The sequence below is a fragment of the Protopterus annectens genome, chromosome 1.part0 (genome assembly GCF_019279795.1).
Source record: "Protopterus annectens isolate FY-2018-M chromosome 1.part0, PAN1.0, whole genome shotgun sequence".
Classification (NCBI taxonomy): domain Eukaryota; kingdom Metazoa; phylum Chordata; order Ceratodontiformes; family Protopteridae; genus Protopterus; species Protopterus annectens.
The window spans coordinates 968,951,048-968,968,246 of NC_056725.1; the positions used below are offsets into that span (position 1 = coordinate 968,951,048).

Consider the following 17,199-nt stretch of genomic DNA (forward strand, 5'->3'; position numbering starts at 1 on the left):
AAAATACACCGCCCTCAAGACCAACCTGGCACAATCTAACGTCGTGCTTTCTGTGTTACTAGTGCTTTAGTAGCACAAAAGCCGACACCCCAACAACGCCGCGGCTCAGGCCCCAAACAAGGAATACACAAAGTATGAGAATCTCTATGCGTATCTGCTTCCCACAAGAAATACAGTTATTCACTTTTTCTGACATCCGGTAAACCACTGAGGCAAGAAAAACTAAAATATTCCCCAACGTGTACTTAGCCAACTTAGACACGGTCTGAAACTCGCTGCTTCTGCATCGGACCAGCGGCAAAAAGACTGAGGATATGTACACTGACGTTCTGATGTCAAGTGTCTTAGGCGCCGACGCCAGCCCAATACTTTTTTATTTCGGGACGACGAGGGACAGCGGACTACCCCAAGTGTAAGGACTGCAGCAATGTGAGATGAAGAACATCATTCAAATTTATCCTTATCTGGATGATTGCATCATTCAAGCAGAGGACAAGGACACACTTCTTCAACATCTGGCATTTGTAAAAAGGCTTCTGGCATGCCTAGGGTACACAATAAATAAAAATAAATCACAACTGGTACCCTCTCAAATAATTACATTCCTGGGTGCAAGCTTGAATACAACCGCCCAGATGGCTTACCTCACACCAGAAAAACAAAGGCAGTTGACAACATACTTTAAACAAATGGCAACAAAAACCCAGTTATCTGCAAGACAAAATCTGCAGGTTTTGAGGTTCATGGCATCCTGCATTCTACTAATTCCATATGCGAGACTGCATATGAGGAAACTTCAATGGTACCTAAAAAGTTTATGGAGTCAACATTGTTACAGCCTGGAAACAATGATTCCTCTCATTCCCTGCCTACAACAGGAGTTTCTTTGGTGGGCAGAGAAAGTCACCAAAACAAGGGACTGTCATTCACTCTACCCCCTGCCATCTAAACTCTAACTACAGGCGCATCAGATTATGCTTGGGGGGCCCACCTGGCATTCAGGGCAAATGGAGCCCAAACCAAATGCATCTACATATCAACCAGAAAGAAATGCTAGCTGTTCAGGATGCGCTGACAGCCTTCAAGGACTTACTTCATCCAGGACAACTACTGATAAAGACGGACAACACCACAGTTATGTGGTACATAAACAAGCAGGGGGTACACATCCCTACCCACTTTGCAGCCTAGCCATGGCCTTGTGGAACACAGCCTTGACTTACCAAATACATCTTCAAGCTCAATTCCTGCCAGGAAAGCAAAATACTCTGGCAGATGACCTAAGCAGAAATATTATGGACCTGCACGAATGGAAACTGGATCCACAAATCTTCAACATGCTAACACAGAAATGGGGGAGCCCAGACATAGATCTATTGGCCTCTCCCCAAAATTATCAGTTGGACAAATTCTGCACAAGAACTCATCACAAAAAAGCACGGAAAGTGGATGCTCTATCCTTCAGCTGGAAAAACCTATCAGTCTATGCCTTTCCCCCTATGCCTCTACTCTCGAAGGTCTTACTAAAAGTCAGACAAGAAAAAACAAACATTATCCTAATTGCTCCGGACTGGCCTCGCCAGCACTGGTACCTGCTTCTAAGGAATGTGTGTCACACCTTCCTCTGTGGTACTTGCCTCAAACACCTCACCTACTGTCTCAGCAGAACTATCAAATTCTGCACACTCGGCTCCAAACCCTGAATCTTGCAGCATGGCTAATTAACTAATTATTCAAACCACATCTCTCAGTAAACCTGTGATGGATGTCATTTTGGAAGCCAGAAGGCCTAGTACTAGAAAATCTTATGCTGATAAATGGAAGAGATTCTGTGCTTGGAACCAAACACAAGGAATAGACACAGCAAAGCCCAATATTCCTCAGATTTTACAATATTTAACTGAGATGCTTGACAAGGGCCTATCTTTTTCTTCAATAAAAATCCATGCCTCTGCCATCTCGGCTCATTACAACACAGAGCCTCCCCTCTTTTCTCATCCACTGCTTAAACAGTATCTCAGAGGGGCCAAAAATTTAAGGCCTCCCAGGAGAGCTCTAACTCCTGCATGGGACCTCAGTTTTGTGCTGGAAAAACTCACCCTGCCTCCTTTTGAACCAGCAGCTACTGTGGATATAAAATTTCTATCCTGGAAAACAGCTTTTCTTTTGGCAGTCACTTCAGCAAGAAGCGTTTCAGAACTACAGGCTCTCATGGCAGTGGAGCCTTTCATTATTTTTTACCCGGACAGGGTGGCCCTCAGGACCAATCCTTCTTGTATGCCTAAGGGGGTATCCACTGTGGCTCTTAACCAGACCAATCACCAGCAAACATTTTACCTAAATCCACAGAACAAGGGGGAGTGGATTCTGCATTCATTGGTTGTACACAGACAGCTTCTACTTAAAGAGGACCAAATCTCTACGAAAGTCTGAGCAACTACTGGTAGCATGTGCTGCAGGATCTCAGGGGTCTGAGCAACTACTGGTAGCATGTGCTGCAGGATCTCAGGGGAAGGCTATATCAAAGCAGACTATTTCTAAATGGATAAGCCACTGCATTCGTTTCTGCTATTGGCACCATGGTAAACCGGTGCCCAAGGGGATCAGATCACATTCCACTAGGGCTGCCTCTGCTTCAGCAGCTTTTCTCAAAGGGGTCCCAACCAAAGACATTCCAGAAGCTGCTACTTGGAGCTCTGTTCATACCTTCACAAAGTATTATCATTTACCTCTCTTCTCTAAATACAGGGCAGGCTTTACCACTGCAGTCCTGCAGGGCCTTATAGCCGCTCCTAATGCCGTTTAGTTCCATCCTCCCATCCATAGCTTTGGGATTCTACCCAAATGTAATGACTGCAACAGTGAAACATGAAGAACATAGTACAGTTGTGTACACGTACCATAAATGTAGATGTTAGAGTGTATTCACTGTTGCGGTCCAGGTTACCCACCCGCCATCCCCCATTCTATACCTTTTCTTTCCTTCACTATACTCAAAAGCCTTTGTGGTGTATTTGCTTTTTAGTTGAAGGAAAAGTTTATGTTTCTAAAAGTGCATTTATATATTTACAGTTTATTTATATATATTTTTGCTTCTCATTTGGGGGGCACCTGACATCTGGGGCAAGAAAAACTGATGAAAATGGCATCGGCTGCATGTTTTATACCCCTGACGACCTGACGTCATGGAAGAGGAGATAGCAACTGACGCAGGACCCAAGACTTATTTATTTATTTATTTATTTTACATTTGTTGACCGGGCTAGTCTAACTGGACACATGTCCATTTTTAGCAGATGCCCGGGGAGATAAGCTCCACTTGAAAAGATTTACAAAAAGTTAAACATAAAATGGTTAACATATAAATGCATGTACAAAATGTAATAGCAGATTATTACATTACATTTCAATTGTTGAATATAAAAATTGTTACAGAACATTATATAAATTTGATAGTAACTCTATTCTCAAGGAAGGAAGAAAAATTTTTTTTTTTGTGGATAGAGTAAGGAACAGATTTGGATTAGTCCATGAAAGTAGAGGTATTGGTTGAAAAAAAGCTATGTCAGCAGTGATGATGATACCAATGCCATTTTAGATTAGTCTGGGTTTGTACAGGGGCATAACCAGTGTGTTTTAAGGTAAAGTTTCAATTTTTGTTTAAATAGCGTTAAAGAGGACATAGATGTAAGTTCATTTGGAAGTTGTTTCCAGTATTTTCCAACAGTATTACAGAACAGAGAATCACCGGAGATGTTGTTAGATATACTTGTGGATACTAGTAATTTCGTGGATGAGCGTAAGTTATTAAGGTTTTTATATGGGGTAAAAAGGTTTGATAGTATTGGAGTTTTAGTTGGTTGGAGGAAGGTTTTATGGGCAATGATAAGTTGGTTATAATGGATTTGGTTTTGTAGCTCAAGCCAGCCTAGTTGTTTCAGATTATGACAGTGGTGGGTTCTGAAAGACAAGGCTGTGGCAAATCTAGCTATGTTATTTGAAGAGTTTGACAGTTTGAGGTTGGTTTTAGTCAGATTTGTATATATGGATGAAGCATAGAGGAGTGTGGAGATTAAATGGGTCAGGGCAATAGAAGTTCTGGCTTGTGGAGTAAGGAATGGCTTTATCCTATACAGGGAGCCCAGTTTCCTGTTTACAGTTTTTATAGTATTGTTAATGTGAGTTTCATAGGTAAGGCTGTTGTCTATTGTTATACCTAGAAGTTTAGTGGTTAGGTCTGGAGATATAATGGTACCGTTATTGGATAGGACTTGCGGGTGGGTGTGTAGAGCAGTAGTTTTGTCTTTTTGGGATTCAGGAGGAGGCAGCGTTGTAAAAAACAGTTTTCTACTACAGTAAACATTATCTGGGTTAAGGACACTAGTTCAGATGAAGATTTAGCTGAGCAGATGATTGTAGAATCATCTGCATATTGAATACGGGTAGCTTGAGTAATTGCAAGATGAAGGTCATTTATATAGATTGAGAATAGGAGGGGACCAAGAATTGAGCCCTGTGGGACTCCTAGTGTAACAGGGAGATGTAAAGATAGGTTATTGTCCCAAAGCACCGCTTGTTGTCTGTTAAGATACGATTGGAACCATTGAATAACCAGTGAATCTAGGGAAAGAGATCTTAGTACATTTATAAGTAAGTGATGGTTGACCATGTCAAAAGCTTTGGAAAGGTCAATAAAGAGTGCTGAGGAGAGGGTGTTGTTATTTTTGTTATGATTGATACTGTCAGAGAAGGACAGAAGAGCAGTGGTAGTACTGTGAAATGGTCTGAAGCCATGTTGGCAATTTGCAAGTAGATTATTTTGCAGTAAGTGATCAAGTAGTTGTTTATGGATACATCTTTCCATTATTTTAGCTAAAGGATAAAGTAATGCTATTGGACGGTAGTTGGAGTATTCGTTAGAATTGCCACCTTTGTGTAAGGGGATGATGTGTGAGATTTTCCAGATGGTAGAAATATTTCCCTCTTGTAAGGTTCTATTTATCAGGATTGATATTGGGTAGGTTATAACTTTGGCAACTTTTTGGAGATATTCTGCTGGTAGGTTATCTGCTGATGGGGTTGATGGTTTAAGTTTTTGAAGAAAATTACAGATAAGGTAAGTTGGGACTGGTTGCCAGTGGAATATAGGGAGTGAATTTGATACAGAATTTGGGTGACTAGAATTCTGAGTTGTTATTTGATTGGCCATTGATTGGATCGCCTCTGTGAAGAAGGTATTAAAGGCGTTTGCTGTTTGTTTGGGATCTTTGGGGTTGGCTCCTGTAGGGGGTGGTGTGGTGGAGTGACCAGGGTGAAGAAGTTTGTTAATACTGGCCCAGAACTTTTGTGGATTCCTTTGGTTAGTTTGCTGGAGATGACAGTAAAAGTTTTTTTGTCCAAGAGAATGGCTTTTTTTGTATCATTTCTCATTTATTTAAATTTAAGTTGTTCTGCGGGTCGCTTAGTAGATATCCATAGTGCCCAGAGTTTGTTTCTAAGTAGGATTTTCTGCCTGGTTTCCTTAGTAAGCCATGGGGCTGGCTTATACTTAGTTCTGATAGTAAGCTTTGGTGAATGATAGTCTAGGATTGTTAAGAATTTTGAATTAAAGTAATTCACTGCATCGTCTAGAGGGAGGTGTTTAATGGGTGTCCAATCACATGCTCTAAGTTCACTTTGGAAACAGTCAGGATTAAAGTTTTTATTGGTTCTGATTGTTCTAAGTGTGGTTGGGTTAGGAGTAGTTGTCTTATGCCTAATGATATAAGTGAGTGAGTGGTCACTTACATCTGCAGGAAGGGTTCCAGCCTTATAGATTTGCTGGTGATTGTTTATGAGTATCCAGTCTAATATACTCTCTTTATTATTGGGTTTGTTAATTCTGGTTGGGAAGTTGATCATTTGTGAAAATCCATGTAGGTTAATGTGTGAAGTTGGCTGATTTTGTGTGTAGGTTTTCCAGTCAATATTAAAGTCACCTAGAATTATAGTCTCTTGAGGGAAAGATGAAGATAATCTAGCAAGGGTGTCTTCAAGGATACAAGTATTATTACCAGGAGGTAGGTAGATGCAGATGATGATTATTGATTTACTAGTGTTAAGTTGAAGTTTTGTGGCAAGAATTTCTACATTATTATGAGGTGTTGGATAGCAATCTAGTGTGGAGATTTGTAACTCTTTTTTAGACTTTGTTATTCAGGCCGACTGAGGGCAACCTGCCAGCAGATTACCCAAATGTAATGACTGCAACAGTGAATACACTCGAACATCTACATTTATGGTAAGTGTACACAACTGTACTTTTCCCACCCTCCTTCCCCCTTATGTCTTCTTTCTTTAGGGAGACATAAGTTTCTAATGGTGGCTTTTAGCCACCCTAACCACTTTACCATATTTACGTGGGCCTCTGACTGGTTAGGGCAAGAAAAACTGATGTAAGTAATGGCATTGGCTGCCTTCCTTTATAGCACTGATGACGTGATGTCAGTCAACAAACTTCAGCAGCCGACACAGAAAAACATTGACTGGTATTCAGGCTGGCCGAGGACTACCACAGCAGGGATAAACCCACAGGTGATGACTGCAACAGTGAATACACTCGAACATCTACATTTATGGTAAGTGTACACAACTGTACTGTCTTGGCTTCTGTCTTTCAGGAAGGTGCTAGTTACTCCATGATTAAACTCCAGTTGGTGGCCATCTCTAATTTCCGTTTGAATGAGGATCCCACCTATTCTTCTAAACTATGCAATGCCTTTCTCAAAGGGGACTTTTTTTCTTAGACCTCCTATCAAAGATCCTTCCCCACCATGGGATTTAACTCTGGTGTTGCAGTCTTTGACACAAAAGCCCTTTGAACCCGGCTGCATCTTGTGATTTGAAGTTTCTGTCTTGGAAGACGTTTTTCTTAGTGGCTATTACTTCTGCCAAGAGAGTTTCTGAGTTGCAGGTTCTCAGCATTAAGCCTCCTTTATGGTCTTCCACAAGGATACCCTATCCCTCAGGACAAATCTTTTGTTCGTCCTGAAGGTGGCTTCGGAAGCTAACCTTAACCAATCTGTCCAGCTGCCAATTTTCTTCCCTAATTATTCTAATAAGGGGGAATATACTTTTCATTGCTTAGACCTCCATAGGCAACTACGTTTTTATCTTGAGGACTGAGGAATTTTGGAAATTGGACCAGCTTTTCATGGCCTTTTTTCAGGCCAGGAAAGTTCTGGCAGTTTCTAAGGTAACTATTTCCAGATAGATTGCTTGCTGTATTTCCTACATTTATGATAGCAGGTATATGGAGCTGTCCAGACCAGTTAAAGCCTACTCTGCTAGGTCTGTGGCTACGTCTTTGGCCTTCTTGGCTAAACTTTCCTTGGATGAGATTTGTGCTGCTGCTACATGGTCTAATCCTCATACCTTTGTTTCGCACTATAAGTTGGGCTTGGTGTCTAGGAACAAGGCTTCCTTTGGTTCCTCTGTGCTCTGACATATCCTTTCATGAGGCCACCCACAGTTCATAGTAGCTGGGGACTCTGACCCATCTGTGATGAATAATGACACTGATAGCATCAGATAAGGGGCTATGTACTTACCATAACTTGGAATCTCTGCTATCCAACATTATTATTCATCACATTCCCACCCCCCCCCTTCCTTTTGGGGACCTGGTAGAACTGGAAGGATGTTCTTTCTTGGGGATAGTTAGTCTCCTGGGCAGGTGGTGCTGCCTTTTCTTTATCTAGAAAACTTGATCTGAGGGTTACAGGTCAGCAGGGGATTATGGGAAATGGAGGAGCTTGAGCTCTGGGTCTGTTCATCAGTTGCCAACTTGGATCCAAGATCCATCCGTGATGAATGACACTGGATAGCACAGATTCCAAGTTATGGTAAGTACATAACTCTTTTTTTTCTTTTGATTGCCACATAAAAGGTTGGGATAATGACATAATAGGATTCCCTGATATTCAGTTGTATGTTACTTCAACAGTTGTTGTTTATAACGTGGATAGATTCTTATGATTCAAAATGGAAACAAATACACCAATGAATGTTATTAATAAATAATCAATATATCACAACTTGCCATAAACAAATAGTACCCAATAGTGTTATCTGGCTATGAAAAGATTTTTGTGTAAATAATCTTTCACCTTCTTCTTAAATTCCCTTTTTAAATAACATCATTTCCTCTTTCCAAAAGTTCACATATTCTAGTCTTTGTATTAAAGACTTAATATTTTCTATGCCAATTGCATATACCGATGACTGCTTAGAAACTCATAACTTCAGCAAAATGCTAGTATTGAAACAACAAACTAATTTAATTTATTGGCATCAATTCTTAAATGGTACTGATATATGTACTGTTGAAATTTTCAGGTCCAGATGCAATCAAGATTGTGAGAATTGGTTAATTTTACAAATATTTAGAGACTTTATGAACACAGAGCTAAATAAGATAATTTAACCTAGATAATAAATTGTTCCCCAAATTGTTGGAATCCTTAATAAATTTTAATAATAATGCAATGAAAAATCATATTTGTCACACATTTATAAAATTCTTAAGTTAGATATATATTTAGGCAATTTCTATTGGAACTACTACTCAAAAATTAATAATGAAGACTTCTCTGAAGAATACAAGAAATTAATATTAAAATCTACAGATAAAACTACATCTTCCGTGGAAATTTTTACACAGAGCTTTTGTCACTACTAACAGAATTACAATTATGTATAAATCAAATAGAATTAAATGCTGGAGATCTGATTCTGAAATACTAGCTTATTGGACACATATGGTATATGAATGTGAAGTCATCTCCCCTTTTTGGAAAGAAATTAATTTATTCAAGCTCTACAGTCAGATAGATGTAATATTTCTAAATCTTTAGTTTTATTTAATGCTCCAGTTCCTGAGATAATTCCAAAAACCCAAATGCCTCGTCTTTGGTCTATTCTTGTAATTGAATGTATTAGTATGGCAAAAATTGTTTGCAGTATTGAATTGCATGCTATAAAGATGAAAACTACTAATATTACTCATTCATATAACTTTTGGCTTAAACTAAGATTTTTAAAAAATATATTAATTGTGATGTATAACTTTGATGTGTTGATCAGCTATAGACCTACGTAAATAGTTATTTGTTTTATAATTGTTTTGTTTATTTGTTTTAAAAACAAGTAAAAAAAAAAAAGAATTACAATAAGTGAAATAAGGAAGTGTAATTGATTAAAATACATTGTGTGAGAGTGTCCTTAACACTCCAGGCTTCAAACTATATTGAATAAGTAAGTCCGTTGTTCTTCAATGAGTACTATATTTTGTCACACAAAGCAAATCCTACATCACATTATGGTTTTGCCTTTACTCTGTGAAAATATTCATCTGGGCCCTAAAATTAAAGCATAACTGGTAATCACTAAAAGTGCCGGATGGTTGCAGTGGTTAATGTTGTCGCCTCACAGCAAGAGGATCTGCGGTTAGATTCTTTGTTGGGGTGCCTTCTGTGCGGAGTCTGCATGTCCTCCCTGTGTTCGTGTGGGTTTCTTTTGGGTGCTCCGGTTTCCTCCCACATTACAAAGACATGCATTGGAGTGTTTCTCCCCAGGCTTCCGCTGAAAATTGGTGCGCTCCAAGTCGGACTTTCCAGGTTAACAAATGTTAAATAAAAATAAATAAAATAATTAAATTTTTTTTAGTTAGGCAAGGGTGTAGCCATGCATACTCTTTGTACTCTATTGAGTATTTTTTTTCTGAGCACCATATAAATATGGCTTTTTTCAGGTCATATTATGTCTACAACTGTTCAAATGAATGACTTTAACAACAGGTGCAATGTTGGTAATATTAAAACAGCATTTTCAGTAGTGCTGGGGGGGCAGCAATTTTGAGATGTGTCCATTTTTAACTGTACCACTAAACTTGTGAGTTAAAAATGGAATTTGCTTGCTACACTCCATTCTTAGCTTTTTAGACTCTCCTTATGCTTGTAAAATAATTACTAAACGTAGCTTATGTTTGCAGTTTTGATGATAAAGGTTCATTAATTGAGACTAGAAAAGTATTCCTGTAGTACCTTCTAATGTAGACAAGACCGTTCATTTTTCCAGCTAGACTAACGTGCTTTCCTGGATGTGACAGTGGCCCTTGCTATACTTTGTCTGTGGAAAAATAGATTCTTAAGTTAGAATTCAGCTGACTGGGCTGCAGCTGTTTTAAAAGGAGAGTAATCCATGATTACCATTCTGTACTTTTGTGGAGATGGCATAAGGAACAAACAGCAGCAGATCCTGTTTGGTTTTTGCCTGCTACTGTTCCTTATTCCTGAGAAAAAGGGCAAAAACCTTTTAAAAATGCATTTATTTACACTTGTTGATTGGGTTGTTCCTAGTAGGCCAGTGACCTCTCTTCAGTGGAGGCCTGAGGTAGTATCTATTCTGACTAGTAGAACTTTGGCCAGGGAACCAGACTATTCCCTTGCTCTTTACTATGGTAAGTGCTGTGGAATTTTTTACAGCCACTTGAACTGCCACTGGCTTGGGCGGATTGGGCCTTGGTTTCACATCTCATCTAAAAAATGGTGCACTTGAATGGGCAGTGGCAGTATTGGAAAATCCAACTAAGTGATGTTGGAATAGAACCTGCAGCCTTCTGATCTTTCAGCACCAAAAGCGAGTGCGCTACCTGTACTTTAAAAGATAGTATAAGAATCTATATCAACAAGAGAGCTCTGTATAGCAAAAGGGTATTACAGTAGTGCCAGAAAATTAGTTTTAAACTATTCTGTTTTAGAAATGTGTAGATATTAGGGAGCCATTTACATGGCATTTATGCTGCAGTATATTCTTCAGATTCTTCATTTATAGTACTTCTCTTTCAGTGTAGTTTCTAAACATAGTGAGAGAGCCAGTACTTATTGTGACAGCTGTAGCCATTCATTTCACAACACAATGACTGGTAAAGCAGTGCAGTCATTTGCAGAAACAAAATGCACTGGACTGTCTGCACTGGAACATAGTTGAGAAAAAAATAAAAATATTGTTGGAACTTGCAATGGAAACGACAGCAGATGATCTTTCCTCAGCAGAGGCAACTGATGAAAAAGTTCCATCAGCTGCAGCATCAGAATAGGTAGAACTTTTCATATTGGAACAAGACTGTGAAGAAAATAAAGTTGTTGTTGTGTCTTTCGGCTTTTCCTGGTTAGGGGTCGCCACAGCGGAACTCCGGTCCGCTAATGATTGGCAGTAGATTTTTACGTGCTGATTTGCTGGTCCTGACGCATAACCTTCAACAAAGGTACGCCCATTCACACATGTCTCCACACAGAAGACGCTCTAGCTGTGAATCGAACAGAACAACGTCTTACTGTGAGGCGAAAACGCTACCGCAGCACCACCACCGAAAATGAAGTAATATTGGAAATTGCACTGAAACTGATAGGAACAGGTAATTCCACTGCAGAAATCAGTGTAAATTTCCCTTTGAAATCTATAAAGAAAACTCCAATGCCAATAATTCATTCTTTATGAGCTCTGGAACTGCTGCAGAAGTACCCAAATAAGCACTAAAACAGGAAAACTAAACATATGGAATCACACAAGACATTTCTTCCAGCAGTCAGGAACAGGAAGTGGAGAAGGGTTGTTTTTCCTATTGTCCCGGTAAAATTTCCCTTGTTCATTTTACATACTACCTCAGGTTTCTCCTGAACAAAGGCTATTCAGATTGCTACCACCCAACCTATAAAACATTTGCAAGTTTTTTTGTGCAAGGATGGGTAGGTCTTCAAGTGTCCTTAGCATTAAATTTAGTAAGTGACTAGTAACTGCTTGATATTACTTGTCAGGATACCTGTCATTCAATCAGTAACACTATTCATTGTTGCAAATTTCATAGGTGATTGCTAGGCTGATGACCTCTGGGGACCTTTATAAGATTAACAGTGCTTCCCAAGGTGAGAATCAAACTCCGTACCTTGGCCTTTGAGGTAAACGACTTAACCATTATACCAGCCCCTATTACTGATTTTTGAACAATCAAAGACAAACTAGCAAAACAACTTTCTTAGGCAGTGGAGTTTTCTTTTTTTCTCGACTGTTGTGCATCTTCTGAATAGGTGTATTTAAGTTTGAGAAGTGCATGAGGGCTTGCCCCACCCCCTTGAAAAAAAATTACCTCTGAGGTTTGGTGAAAGTTGTTCCACTGGTTTGTCATTGATCATTCAGCACTCAATAATGTATCTACTTTAAATACCCACATGTTTTGCTGATGGGAGCTGCAAGTGGTATTATAAAAAGGTCTTTTGTTGATGACCATGTAGTGTGATAACTGACGGTGTCTTATCGTAGGAGGATGAGTGTGATATTCTGTAGAGTTCTACGTCCAGGAATCATTTTATTCTACCATCTTAAAACAAAAACGTTTGTGTGATAGTATGTAAGAGAGAGAGAGAGAGAGAAAGGGCAACTTAAACTGACAGAAGCAGTCTAACAAGATGGACTAGTTTTTTTCATTTTTCCCATTTTTATTTCTTCTGTTGCTTATAACTTCTCATTTTTTTTTTTTGTGTGATTTATCATCTGATAACATCTACTGAATGCTAAAGGAGTGTTGCATCCTTCTCTCTTTAAAGAACACTCCTCTCCTCATGGGGATTTTAATTTTTTGTTTGAAAGGCTTCTCTAAACACCTCTTGAGCCTGCTAGCATATTGATATTGAAGTTTGTCTAGTTAATGACCATCTCAGTGTTGCACAATAAGCAAATGGAGGCTAAGGGAATTAAACCCTGGACTAGAGGAAGCCCATTAACAGCCCATAGCGTTAAACATCTGTTGCCTCTGTGACTCAGGAAGTTGAGCGGTTTAATAAGTAAGTACTCCATGATGCAGCTGTCTGAGCTCTGTGCTTGTGCGATCCTCTGCCTCCTTCCACCTTTGTTTTTTTTTGCTTGTGTTGTACCCCAAATAAGGACCATATATTGATGATTCACAGTGTTGAGCTTAAAACTGATGCCTTTAATTCGTCACTTGATTTATGAGAGGACCCTTCTTGATGTGTCAGGAATGCCATCCCTCCTTCCTCACCTGCCTCATCTGTTGGAGTTCTTGTTAATCATTAAAGTATATACTTTTATATCAGTAGTTTAATAAATGAAGAGCCCAGTCATGTGTTTTATTTCTTGGTTTGTAGCGAATTCTGGCTAATGTCATGGAGCTACTGATGTGTTTAGGAGAAGTACATGTTTCTGTAGCCAGGACATCACATCACGGCATATGTTACACACACACGCACACAAACGCGCGCACACACACACACACACACACACACACCCTTGGGGGGGGAGGTGTTATGTGGTGACTGGAGGAGCTGTATCCTAGGCAAAGATCCATCATGAAGTGTTGTCTTACAGATCAGCTGTTATGGTAAAAGCATTTGTTGTTTTACCTTTTTCTCTTTATAGTGGAATGCTATAGTTGGTTACACGTGGTCTCTTCTTGCATTCTCTTCAGCCCTAACCATGGCTGATAATCGCTATAGAGGCAGGAGTTAGGAGGTTTGTCATCTTTTAAACATTTTGAGGAGAGTACCTATATCAGCTCCCTTTCAGTAGATGAGAGAATATGCCCAGATTGACATGGAGTACTGCATTAGGAGATTTACTGGTAATGAATACCTGATAGAGCTACTGATTTTAGTGACTACTGATGTATTTGTACTTTTTATTTTTCTGTGTGCACAGAAGTGAGTTTTGCAGTAATTTCCATGTTTTAAATTCTATTTTTTTCTGAGCCTTTTTAATAGTACAGTATATATAAAAGACGTGCATGCCTTCGTCATACAAGAAGCGCTTTGTGCATTTCTTTTTTCAATTTGTTATATTCTGGCTTAGGTGACAGTGGATTCAAAATCTTGCGGGGGGGGGTAATTCTGGTTACAGCTGTATTGATGATAAGGACTGAAAAATGTGTAAGATAGAGTTGCATTGCAGCTTCCTTAATGGACATACTAGGGGTTCCAAATTGCCCTGGTCCATAATAGCATGTTGTATTTCTCTGTTTATTAACCATTTTTTTGCTCGTTCTCTCTCATGTCATGTCCAGGAAGATGCAGCCTCCTGCCCGTGGTGAATAACTCTGGGGCAATTTGCAACTCTTGGAAGCTAGATCCCTCAACACTTCGTTTTCCTTTAAAAGGTCTTCTGCCTTATGATAAGGTATGGTTTTCTTTTTTGTTGTATTTAACTGAGCTGCCTTTGTAATCTGGTGATGCATGCAAAGTACACCAGTCATTATGTCTGTTAATACTGTTTACTGTGGACATTGATGGTTTTATGAAAATCGTGCTTGGTAAATAGATAAAATAAAATAAAATAACCAAGAACTGAGCATGTTCATAGTTGTGACAGCTGCCATAATTCTGTAGTACGGATGTTCATTATATTTATTTCTGCTGCGGTAGCCTTAGTTATCTGACTTATATCATACTGTATAGAATATAACAGCTGGCCAGCTTCCAAAGTTTCAGCACCTTCCATGCACCCAAACCATCAGCCATCAGCACTCGAAAAGAAAATATATGATCACTAAGCCCTTCAGAGCTTTCGGGCCAGCAAGGAGTGCTCTGCTCTGAGGCTTTTCAGGTTTGACCCTCAGCTTGTGCGTTTACTTTGCTGGGCAGAGAATTCTATTTGGGGATAACCCTTACATTTTAAAAATTATTTCTTTATTAACACTTTTCTGTTCAGAAAGTTATTTTTAAGCTAGGAGTTTGTTTTTTACCTGACTGTCCAAAGACTTGATTTTTGTAATTGAAAACTATTTTTTGTGGACAGATTGTGTTTATTTTACTTTTGGGGGCTGGCAAAGTGTTTTAAAGTATTTTTACTGTGTTTTTGTGTGAAAAAAGTGACATTAAAAGACCTAAAATTTTACCAGCTTTTGTTGTTGTTTTTTTTGTCCTGGGAAAGGGGCAGCATTGTTTGCTTGACCATGAAGAAAACTACAGTTCCCACGGTCTGTCCTCCTTCCAACCACAAAAAAAAAAAAAAAAAAACAACAACACAGTCTTTGCCACCATTGTAGGCTAGCAATTTACCTCAGCCACAGGTGAATGACTCTGCTGTGGCCATTGTTTTTTCCTCAGGCCACTTATCTTTTACTCCATATCCCTTTGGTGTAGCACCTACAGGTATTATGGACTGGGGGTTATCCACATCCTCTGTAAGCCAGTCTTATAGGCCCTGGTAGAGGGAATAGAAAAAACTTCCCCGTTTTGTCAGAATGTTGTGCCCATCCCTGTGGAAGCCTCATGCTGTAATTAATAACACTTTTGGTCCCATTTTCTTGTCAAAAAGAAATGGAAAACTAAACATATGTCATGTACTCAAATTTCCTTAGACAGGAGTATTTTATGTAAGTTTGGCTTGGGATTTAATTCAGGCTATTGATCTTTTTTGTAAGGTGGTTTCTGGAAAAATAATGAGGGATATCACTTTTTCGAAGAGATTCAAGATTCTGAGTCTGGACTGGAAGATGAAGGGATAGATACAGGACTTTCTCCTCAGGTTTCTGATTCATGCTCAGAGGAGAGCTCAGTTTCTTATTCTCCCTATTTGTGTGTGTGTAGGGGGGATCTCTTCTCTGTGTCTATTTACAGAATGTGCCAGTGTTTTCAGTGGTAGAACACTGAGGTTTGCAGTCCCCTCAGAAAGTGCTATGAGCTGTTACAGAAGGAATTTCTAGAGCCTTCACCCATTTCTGCAGTTCTGTCAGCTTTGGAGGATGTGTTTGTGTCACTGCATGTATTGTTCCTGATAGCCAGCAGCCCCTCAAAAATCAGATAGAATGTATTAAGTTCTTCAGTCTTAAAATTTTATACGCTTCTCAAACCTGACCCAGCAGTTGTAGCTTAAGTTAATCGTACTGCTGCAAAACATGTAGTTAATTCCAGTCCTACCCTTTCTGATAAGGATGGGAAAATTATTGATAAGTATGGAAAAAAAGTGTATGCTTCTGCACATTGATTTTTTTTAGAATTTTGAATGGTCAGGCTTGTATGTTTATTCTATTTTTACATGTATGAGTAATGTTTTATCTGCAATTTCTTCTTGTGAGGAAAAATCTGCTTTAAATAATTTTGTTTCTTCAATTCTACAAATTCGCTACTCATTGTTGTGTCTGTATGACTCAGTCGATACTTCTTCCAGGGCTCTGGCCACTGGTATTGTTTTGAAGAGGTTGGCCTAGTTGGGTTCTCTCACAGTTGATGTGAAATGAGATTTTAAATTCTCCTATTAATTATAAATATATACATACACACAGACACATGTGTGTATATATATATATATATATATATATATATATATATATATATATATATACATTTTTTTTTTTTTTTGGGGTTCCTTTGCTGTAGAAGTGATCAAAAAGTGTGATGAAAGGGGTAAGTTGATACAGAGAATCTCAAGATTTTTCAGCCCTCCTTTTTCCAAAATTTTCAAGGGATTCTTTAACTCCTCATCCAGTTTTAGCACAAAGCAAAATAACCAGTCTCAATAAAATGCAGATAAACGTTTAAGAAAAAAATGGCAAAAGGATTCTAAAAAGATTTCAAGAAACCCCAAAACTAAGAACAGTGCAAGTCAGAATGACTATTCAAGGGACCCTGTCACTTTTTCTCCCAGAAAGTCTGAATCTCGATTTTTCTCTTTGGCAACAGGTAGTTTTAGAAAAATGGGCTCTGAAGATCATTCATCAATGTAACATATGGCAATGGGAGGAAATTCCTCCTTTTCAGCGGGTAATTCCTCATCCACCAGACAAGACTCTTTATTTCTCTCTGTAGTTCATCACATGCTGTCCGAGGAAGTGATAGAGCCAGATGTTCATCGTGTTTCACTGTTGCAGTCATTACACTTGGGTTATCCTGCTGGCAGGCTACCCGCAGTCGGCCTGAATTCCAAAGTCCTGGTCCGGCGTCGGTTGCTGTCGCCTCTTCCCTGACATCAGTACGCCAGGGGTATAAAAGATGCAGCCGACGCCATTTTCTTCAGTCTTTCTTGCCGCACGGTGCCCGAAGCAAAAGCAGTTTGCAAGTGCCGGTCGGCCGACTCCTGAGATTTTCGAAATTGAATTTCAGATCCAAAGTCTTCATTAAAGCTAAGTACCCCATTGGGGAAACATTTTTCTTG

General features: G+C 39.2%; 1 protein-coding gene across 1 annotated transcript in view; it reads left to right on the forward strand.

Annotated features, from left to right (window-relative positions):
* The window catches only part of MED23 (mediator complex subunit 23), a 1,483,999-nt gene that overhangs the window by 82,423 nt on the left and 1,384,377 nt on the right, over positions 1-17,199 (forward strand). The window contains exon 3 of the mRNA XM_044067991.1: positions 14,111-14,223. Within this exon, the coding sequence (XP_043923926.1) occupies positions 14,111-14,223 (113 nt within the window). The remainder of the gene's footprint in view (positions 1-14,110; positions 14,224-17,199) is intronic.